Source organism: Caenorhabditis briggsae (genome assembly GCF_000004555.2).
Source record: "Caenorhabditis briggsae complete genome, chrX, whole genome shotgun sequence".
NCBI classification, from domain to species: Eukaryota; Metazoa; Nematoda; class Chromadorea; order Rhabditida; family Rhabditidae; genus Caenorhabditis; species Caenorhabditis briggsae.
This window is the reverse complement of record NC_013491.2, coordinates 11,137,596-11,148,280: the sequence shown is the minus strand read 5'-3', so window position 1 is coordinate 11,148,280 and position 10,685 is coordinate 11,137,596. Positions and strand designations below refer to the sequence as shown.

At 34.7% G+C, this 10,685-nt stretch overlaps 1 protein-coding gene across 1 annotated transcript; it reads right to left on the bottom strand.

Moving 5' to 3' along the window:
* Nucleotides 1–7,427: 7,427 nt before the first annotated feature.
* Nucleotides 7,428–8,158, bottom strand: CBG14755 (the record flags this gene model as incomplete). The annotated part of the gene is made up of 2 exons (XM_045239768.1): nucleotides 7,428–7,530; nucleotides 7,926–8,158. 2 exons carry the CDS (start codon nucleotides 8,156–8,158, stop codon nucleotides 7,428–7,430), a joined length of 336 nt encoding a protein of 111 aa, XP_045095509.1.
* Between the last annotated feature and the right edge of the window lie 2,527 nt (nucleotides 8,159–10,685).

Below are 10,685 nucleotides of genomic sequence, written 5' to 3'. Positions count from 1 at the left end.
CGTTCTTGTACTGAAGATATGAAAAAGCAGGTGTATTTTGGAAATCGGCAAATAGCTGAAAAACTAGGAATTCATGAAAAATTCTGTCAATGACCAGTATATAATCTAGGTTTATTTTATACCCTCCAAAATGTTTAAAATGATTGGAAACATGACTGTCGAGCTCGAGACACCTGAAATTTGACAATATGGCCAAACATCAACTGAAAAATACGTTTCTGTTCGTTGGCCGGTACTGTACATATCTACTGTGAATATATACTTTAGAACAAATTTCAATAACTTTTGTCTTTTAAATCTGAGATCCATCCAAAAATTGTATTTTCTACAGTAATTAATTTCACAATATCTGAAAAATTACCAAACGAAACTGAACTTTGTCCATTTCATATTCCATTGAACTTTTTAATAGGACAATGTTTTATATCACATCGGTTATCAGTTTTTTGCAATCATTAACCTAGAATTTTTTTTCGTCTTTTTTGCAACCGTCTTTTTTCACCATTTTTCATTGAAACAAAAACGAGGGGTTTTCATCGTTTTTAATTTGAAACAGTTTATATTCTCAAGGTCGCCAGAGTCGTCGTCGATTTCTCAAAAAGGGCACTTTTCTTTTGACCTGTCAGTTACTCGCCACTTTTAAAATCGGACACCCGCCAAGAGGAAATTAATGTGAGAAGAATGCAATTGTATCTTTTTACCATGTCTTCTTCTTAATGAGAATTGATATTTCATGCGTCGACGTTCTCTTTTTTAGAGATAGAGATGTGTTTTTGATCTTGATACCCAACAAACTGTTCGGATGGCGGTGAAAGAAGAATTCCTGGATGTACGATACTGCACTTTTGTTTCATCCAAGGACATTAATGAATATAATTATGTTTTCTGCGATGGGAGGGAGATGTTCCGAAAATGAGAAAAACAAAATCCGCAAATTTTTGGGGACGCTGACGGGCAATAACAATAATATGTTTATGATGTTGTGTTGTGATTCTATTCTTTCTGAGAAAAGTGACTCAATAATTGACTCCATCAAATTGAAGTGAAGGGAATGAAAGATGAAGATTCTTTAAAATGTCCATTTTCCTTCAGGCGATCCTCCTGACTTGTACTACCAGACTAATTACTATGACCTATTTGACATAAATGACTGTGTTTGCTCTTAAGAAGAGGGCTTCCGTGTTTTCAGGAAATTAAAAACCCATTGGAGGGCAACAAGTGAAAACCGGGTCGCCGTGCCAGGATCAGCGCTAGGAGCAGCAGCTGCCGTGTCCGGACGAACATCTGCGCGCAGGTTTTTTAATTCCAAAATTGGTTTGAAACTAATGGATTATCTTCATTCAAACCCTATCCCCGATGCCATTCACTTATTCCGTTTCGGTTCCTCGTTTTAGAAGAGAGATCTGCTTATATTAAGGAAGAACGAGAGGGAGCTTATCCGGAACAAGTCAACTGAAACGGTGGAAAAGCCGACTGTGTTTTCCGATAACGGGGATTTGAAATGGATGAGCCCAACAGTAGTTTATGGATAATATGCTTAAGGGATCGTCCGACAATAAATTTTTGGATTAGATACGTGGATTTCACAACTCCGACATTTCTCACAGAAATTATCAAAACTGCATTTTAAAAATGAATATTTTAAACTGACATGAGCTCAGTTAATACATTTGATTCCTGAGATGTGCGTACTTTCTCCTCCGAGTTTTCAATCCCTTGATGTTCAATTAACTGATTTCAAACAAATAAAGAAACTCCTTCCAATCTTCTGATGAATTATTGCCTTCTGACTGTCAAGTTTCTCAAAATTCATATTATTTCCGGTGAAAGATATCTTCAACATGTCAAACGGTTAGAGGCGTTCATAATGAAGATTTCACAGTATATTTAAAATACATATTGAGTAAAAATACTTGTTGATAATACATTGCAATCTAAGAAAATGGTCAATATTTCCAAAGATTCTAGTTTCTGAGAATATCAGACATTTTCTGAAAAAAAAATTGTAGTAGCTTCCGTTGAGATCCTTTTCTATGAAACTTACTAAAATGTTATTCCAGAAAAGTCGATCACCAAATCAGCGGAGTGCCAATGTTCAATAATGGATTTGACTTTGGCCACACGTGATACGGTGATCGAGAATTCCCAAAAATCTTAGAATATCCAGCAGAGAATATACACTCAACTGACTGAGAGTGAATGTGTTTTCTTGCTTGATACTGGCTATTTATACTCGAAAATAGATATCTCGTCAGATTATGGCTTCTTATCTTCTCATTCGTACTGCGTTACCACCACAAATCCAGGGCTTAGTGTGCATTTGGCCCCGTTTAATCAAAATAGAGTACTCTGACAAGGTGTGGCTAGATAAAACGAACAAATTTCAAAAGCTTTCTTAAGAAATAGAAAAGTAATGTGTGTTTTGTTATAATACTAGATATCAAATAAATTATCAATAAACAAACAGTATGTTGATGAATTGAAATTTCAAACATCAAAAAGTCCGAAAGTCAGAGTTCTCTGAATTTCTGATACCGCAATTCACAAGTTTAGTGATTTAGAAACTTAAGATTCCGGAAATTAAAATATCCAGATAGTTGAGAATCTGGAAAGCTGGAAATAAGAAAATTGAGATATTCAAAATGAAAAACATCTAGAAGTTCAGAGATTAAAGAAGTGAAACATTCAATTTTATTGGAAAACTCTTTAACGTCATTTTTCAAAAGACTGTTTCAAATCTTTGAATTTTTCTGTTATCGTGAATTCCTGATTTCCCAAAATTCTTGAGTTGAGTAAGAGTTCATACGCAAAGATTAAAAATCGAAATTTTAGTAAATAGACAAAACGAAAACTTTCAAACTTCAAACTAAATAGGTGAATATGGAAATTTGGGAGTTTTTTTTTGAGTTCTCACGTTTTTGCGGGCAATTTTCAGGAATTAAAAGAAAGTTTTCAGATATATCCCATTTTTCGAATTCCCCTCGCCAACTTTTTTTTTTGAATTATTTAAAACTTTCAACGGCGTTTTTCGTGGATTGGTTTTTGTGGATTTTTTATATCATATGGGGAGCCAATTGGATGCCGAATCCATTGAATTAAAGAAATCTATTAATGTTTGAGCGAATATTGATGAAATCGATCACCATTCCTTGACAATAGACGTTTTCGCTTCTCTGTGTTAAAGCTGCTAGGACCGTACACACAATTCATCGTGTGTATATGGTCCAAACCCGTTTTTTGAAGGTGTGCTTGGGATCATTGTCCTGTTGGAAAAGGCCCTACGATCCAACGCTTCATGCACATAATTCATCGTGTGTATATGGTGTGTATAGGGTCCAAGCTCGTTTTTTGAAGGTGTGCTTGGGATCATTGACCTGTTGGAAAATGGTTCTACGGTAGGATGCTGTGATTTTTGCAAATTTGAAAATCTTGAAATCTAGTGTTCCAACTCACTGAATTAAACTTCTCGGGACGGTTGTCTTGTTCATATCAAAAATATAGACCACCTTTGGACAATTATTGATTAAATCGATGGTCATTCCTCGACAGTAGACATTTCTCAGGACCTTCTCTGTGTCGACCAAGGTTTTGAATCCTCCTTCTGTCGCTTACAACCATATCACCTTGAATACTATTGAGATCGGATCAGTTACTCGCGATTCCATAACTTCCAATTTGGTACACACTGAAAAAAATTTATTTGGGAGCTCAAGCAAAATTTTGAAATTAGGAGCCAAAAGTCAGATCGAAAATTTCCAACGAAAAGTGAGAATTTTCCGTTTTTGCAATTTCGAACGCTTCTCCCCTATAAAATATAAGTTTGAGCTGGCTGTCCACTCATACAAAATATGAAATCAATAATTTGTTAAAGCCAAAATTCTGGAATTAAGCGCTAAAAATTCGCCAACTCACCAGTGAATTAAACCTCTCGGAACAGTTGTCGTTAAAGTGGATCTCCGGTATCTTTTCTATTAACAATCACCAAATTCTATGTGCCACTGTTGGTAATTGGCCGTACACACAGTTAATTGTGTGTGTACGGTCCAAGCACGTTTTTTGGATCGTTGTCGACCTTTCACAACTTTGCAAGTTTCAACGCTTTTCCAATAAAAAATACAGGTTTGAGGTGGCTGTCCACTCATACGACATTTGAAAAGAATAGTTTTTTGAAACCAATATTAATGAATTATCGCTTAAAAATCCGCCAACTCACCTGTGAATTAAACCTCTTGGAACAGTCGTCGTTCAAGCACAATAGAGGACTTCGAAAGTGATTCCGAGAACCTGCTGGGCCTGTATTAACGGACGTGTCATCGGTAATAACAATGAGACATGTGGTAAGATAAATACAATCTTTCTTTATGAGCCTTTCAAAGAGTCATTGGTATTCTACAGGGCCATGGAATGTCTTCACCTTGTGTATTTTCCTATTTTTATTTTTATGATAATTACCCGAAAAACTTTCTGACTTATGCTAATGAAAAAAACGAAAAAAAAACAAACTTCTAATCTTTTCAAACTTTTTTTAATTTTTAAAATAAACAGTTGTTCTTTCGAGTTGCGAAAACACAAAATCAATTTTTTTAAACTTGAACTCGAGGAGAAAATTTTTTTCCAAATTTTGCGATATGTACCATATTATTATTTGGGAGTTTTTGAAGTATTTTGAATTCCGAATTTCACAAATGTGTTTGAAAAACTTCGAATTATGATAATTTTGCTTCATTTGATAATCTTTTTCAACATTCACGATTTCTTTAAAGTTTAAAATGTTTTCAATATTTTTAAGCATTACTTAAACAGTTTTCAAGACAATCCTTAAATTAGAAAAATGCAAATATCCCGGAGTTTTTCGGATTTTCATACTTTGTTTTATATTTCTGATATGTCGTCAGTTGCATAATTCACACAGTAATTTAAGAAATAAGCTTGTAAAAATGAAAATAGAACAATGTACTATGTGAAGGCATTCCATTGTTCATAACTCTGTAGGATACGAAAAGCTCTTTGAAAGGCTCATTGGGTATTTTAATCATCGACGAGATTACTGGTTGAGTTAGATAGCTTTTCTGAATTCTGAAATTTATTCTGACGATAGGCTGAATACTTTTTTATTTAGATATACACAATGACACAATATTGATAAACAGTTGAAATGACACTGGCAAAGAATACAATCAAAGACAACTGCTAGAAAACATAACTCACAATCAGTTGTTCGGTATGTCGGAAAATTCTAAAAATTTTAGAATATACTAAACAAAACCAGAGCTCCAATTTTACTGGTTTGTACGAAAAGGTTGGCAACTAAACAGCTGAAGCTCTAGTTTTGTTAATTAATCCACAATTTCAGAAGTTTCCGAATAAATTACATCTAAATTTTCGAACTTGGAGAAATTAAAAAAATATAACTGCAAAGAAAATTACAGCAACATAGTTTTTTTGATTGAACGTTTCCTTCGAAAAACTTTCAGTTTTGTTGTTATTTGCCTATTTGAATCCTTTACCAGTTGTTATTTGTTTCCTTCATCTTCTGCACATCCATTTTCCAATATTGTTTGTTTCCTTTCTCCTCCAAACCCGTCACTGTTGTCATCTGTAAAAATGTATACCTTAAAGATCACGTGTCTACGTTCTGAATGTAAATAGAAATATCGAGTACATCAAAATTTTCATCAGTTGCATCAATGCAATTATGAAGCATTACCTATTTTCTACTGTGAACTATAAATTTAAAGAAATTCTCACCTTCGCTCGGCAAGTCACACATGCGCGCAAAAACACATGTATTCATCGTCTTCTGAGGTCATATTCGTCATCCTTGTTCGGGACCACACACTGAACAGTCTGTTTTGTTTATTGTTAGTAGAATCTGTTTCTTTTTCATATCATTTTGTAGTTAAAGGTAGTAATCTTATATTGAAGTATTCAATGGCTAAGAACGATTCATAAACCATGCAAAGGTCGTTGGACGCTTCTTGTATTGCCGAAGTAGTTGTCCTCTTTCAAATTCATTTTTGATCGCATCTTACTTCCTCGACAATGGTCCAAACGAAATCCCGCTGAAAGTGTGCGTTCTTTTTTGTTAGCTGACACGGGAAGCCTCCCAACTGTTACCCGGGGATTCGGATGAAACCTATGGTAAATAGTAGTACACAAGCTATCTAGAGAAATCTCAAAATTATAGCGACCCTCGTGAAGGCTATTCAAATAGGGAGACATTTTATGATTTTTCGGGAGCTTGGAGTCGGGACCCTTTGAAATTTTTTTTTCGATTTTCAAAAGTTACCTTTTGTGTTTCTAAACATTATACTGCTGATTGTTTTTATTTTAACTTAATTCAAGACGCAGAGAAATTTTTGAGACGCAGAGAAACGCAGAGAAATTTTTTGTATATCTCTCTGCGTCTCAAGGTTTACCTTCTCGTAAAGCGATAATATAATTTTGAGATTTTTCTAGATAGCTTGTGTGCTACTATTTACAATAGGTTTTATCCGAATTCCCGGGTANCAGNNNGANGGTTTCCCGTGTGAGTATGCTTTTTTTTCGTAACATTTGGTGGTTAACGTCATGAATATTCTTATGTTAAACTAGTCGATGGTTAAGAAGGCATTGAAACACCATAAAGTTGATGATCTGTGAAACACAATCCTCAAAGTTACATCATCTGTTCTGCATGTTAATATTAGAAACATCGAATATCTGCAAACTATACAATTAGGTATATGATAACACTGATTCTCGTAACTAATTTTTCACAACAAGCTATATATGAAACGTATATTTTATCTTCGCTTCGATAAGCAAATGAGCAAATTCACACTTGCGCTTTCGAAGTCATCGTCATCTTTTAGTTCCATCTTACATCGTCCAGAAAATTTGAACGTCTACCATGAATATGAACAACGTCTACCATGAATATGAACAACACACATCACCATCAGCCATTTTCGTGATTGGGTTATATCAACTTCTGTTTGTATAACCACAACCGAAGTGGCTGAAAGGAACTTTCCAAATTTTTGGTAAAAAAATCCCGTTTTTTACTGAGTCATTTTTGTAGCGTTGCAAAATATACCGGAATCAATAATAATAATATGATTTGAGGCGGGAAGCAGGGCAGCTCACTCTGTTGAGCAACAAGTGAGAAATGAAAAGAGCAGATGTTTCGAATTGTGAAAAGTTTGGAAGAGTGGTCGAATACACATCACTTTTGTTTCAAACGACGTAAGACGTAATGAAACGTTTTGAGAATGAAAAAAAATCAATTAATAGCTGTTTTCAATTAACAACGATTTCAATTGTCCTGACTTTTGAAAAAAAAAACTCCTTCAAACAGCTCGAGCAAATGAAACTATTTATATGACGTGATTAAAATACAATTTACAAAAAATGCAATATAATTGAAATAAAATCACAATTACGATTCAAGTGATATCGTGGAAATACATTTGACAGCATACTTGAACATCATCGGCAGTGATTGAATGTGTGTGGCAATGCTTCATGGGAGATACGTTCACTGGAGCACTGAAACCAAAATATTTGCTACATTTACTTTAAAAATTCAATCTTGTTTTTATTATGTATGAGCTGGATATGTTTCGAACACGACGATGTCCCTTAATGATGTTTGAACTGATCAGAAAATCTTTCAGGCTAACGTCAGCAGCACTGGGAACATTAGCCCTCAGATTTTATGAAACAGAGTTTGACCAAAAATTCAATATTCCGGTTTCATGGATTCCAGCACTTTTTCAAACAAACTCACATTGATTCTCAGTCTGCTCGGAAGTCGTTGCCTCTGTTTCCTCATGATCGGCAGAAGAATTGAGCTCCTCACAGCGGATGTATCCGGCGATGATGAAGAAGAAACGCATGTAGATGAATCGGTGTCCGACGGTTCCTCTTGTGAATCAACGTACCATTCCTCGGCTGGATCATAGTCGAGAGTTGAATCAAAACTCTCTTGTGATGACTCTTCAGCATATTGTCGTGTTGGAACCCAGTCGGCGGCAAGAGATCTCTCGTAGAGAGAATGCGCAAAGGATGGTCCCACTGGCTTTGGCGGCTCATCCGTGAAGCTATCCCTAGACCCGGGCTCAGGTGGCGTTTTCTTTGGAGTGCGGATAACCTTGTTACCGAAGATCTTCTCCATATTACCTGAAAAAACAAATTACCTGTTTACATGCAGAGAAAATCGATAAAAAATAACGCAATAATCAAACAATTTTAAACAATCCCGGTTAACGATAATTCTTTTTTCATTATACGGTTTGCGAGAAACACTGATTTTAAAAAAATTGAAAAAATGTTGATTGAAAAAAAGGCAAAGAAAAAATACCCCAGAACGAGAGAAATGACGAACAAAGATGAACTGAGGACCGTCAAGGTATTGGATACGTGCATCACTCGTAGGAAAGGGGGGGGGGGGAAAGGGCGCGCGCGCGCATTTGAAGAAATAATTTTTTTGATCTACTCGTTAGACTTTCCATTTATTTCTCGAAAATTTTTTGTGAAAACAATTATCGTCAACGGGATATTTAAATAGACTGTTTTTTGCGTTCATTTTTACTGATTGCTTTGTATATTTATCTCATTTTTAATAATAATAATAATAACTTATTGATTCAGGACTATCAGTCACTTTTAAAATCAATATGTTACAAATTAAACAAATGAGTTAGAAATTATGTTCGTCTAGGAACAGGAAAGAAGATAAATTTACATGACTTAAATTAGTTTTAAAAGAGATGGATGAAATCAAGGGTGGGAACACGGTTTTTGGAAGCGAGTTCCAGCAGGATATAATACGGAGAGTAAGAAATTGAGCAGAAAGTTTTCGAGCATTTTTAATGAACAGCCAATGTAATATGGGTTGCGTCTTAGATGATTATGATAAAACGGGACAATGAATAGATTATGGGCAATTGCAATTCCCCGGGACAATTTTTGAAAAGAAAATTCTACGATTTCAAAAACAAAAATGGAAACATTTTTGAGACGAGAATTTTGAGTTTTACATCAAATTTAATATTTTTTGACTATATTTCACAAATTTCGAGCAAAAAACTAAAGTCCTAAACGCTGCAATCAAATTATCTGAAGGGCACATTTTCAACAACTTTATTCTCGTTTGAATTTATTATCCGCGTCTGTATTTTTACGGTATTTCAAAAAACCCAGGTTTGAAACTACGAGGTAATTAATCTTTTGAACGTTGTTTTTCTACGGTTTTAATGACGTTCCGCGATTGTTAAGACCTCAGTTTTGTTGATTTTGTTTTGGTTCCTTAGCTTTTCAATGGTTTTTGCCTCCTGCGTCCCTTATCACTTTCTATGTCATGTTACAAGTAAATGTGACGCCAAAATTAGTTGAGGGAACGTCTTCATTTCTCGAAACCTTCCTCGAACAAGCGTTGTGTGTTCCTTTTGTTGTTCTAACACTGCTCTTTTTGATTGTCCATTAATTAGCTGCCTGCAGAGAAATCCAACTTGGAGCTAGCTGAACGAAAAGCTAATACGGAGGAGCGTCCAACGGCTATACATGGTTTGTGAATCGTTCATCTTTGCTTTATTGTTTTCTTAGCCATTGAGTAGCTTAACATAAAAGTTTCAAAAATACAGACGCGGATAATAAATTCAAACGAGAATAAAGTTGTTGAAAATGTGCCCTTCAGATAATTTGATTGCAGCGTTTAGGACTTTAGTTTTTTGCTCGAAATTTGTGAAATATAGTCAAAAAATATTAAATTTGATGTAAAACTCAAAATTCTCGTCTCAAAAATGTTTCCATTTTTGTTTTTGAAATCGTAGAATTTTCTTTTCAAAAATTGTCCCGGGGAATTGCAATTGCCCATAATCTATTCATTGCCCGTTTTATCATAATCATCTAAGACGCAACCCATATTACATTGGCTGTTCATTAAAAATGCTCGAAAACTTTCTGCTCAATTTCTTACTCTCCGTATTATATCCTGCTGGAACTCGCTTCCAAAAACCGTGTTCCCACCCTTGATTTCATCCATCTCTTTTAAAACTAATTTAAGTCATGTAAATTTATCTTCTTTCCTGTTCCTAGACGAACATAATTTCTAACTCATTTGTTTAATTTGTAACATATTGATTTTATAAGTGACTGATAGTCCTGAATCAATAAGTTATTATTATTATTATTAAAAATGAGATAAATATGCAAAGCAATCAGTAAAAATGAACGCAAAAAACAGTCTATTTAAATATCCCGTTGACGATAATTGTTTTCACAAAAAATTTTCGAGAAATAAATGGAAAGTCTAACGAGTAGATCAAAAAAATTATTTCTTCAAATGCGCGCGCGCGCCCTTTCCCACCCCCCAATAGCTGTTTATGTGACTGTCACAAAAAAATCAATCCGCCTAAATTCATATTTGAAAAATCAGGAACGGACCGCATTTTTCCAAAACTTTTCGCAAACTTAGAAATTTTGAAAATTGTTTTGCGAAAGAAACATTGTTCAATTACATTTCGTTTTTCGCGAGCTCATTACTAGAAAACAAAATTCGGTTTACTTTTTTTTCAAACTGACCCCGAATTTTTTTCGAAAACACTATTAAATTATTGAAAACTGGGGTGAAACGGTCCGACCCGTTGCAGCTCGGTGAATGTTTGAAAACTATTTCGACTTTCATATTTTTTAAGTGAAAA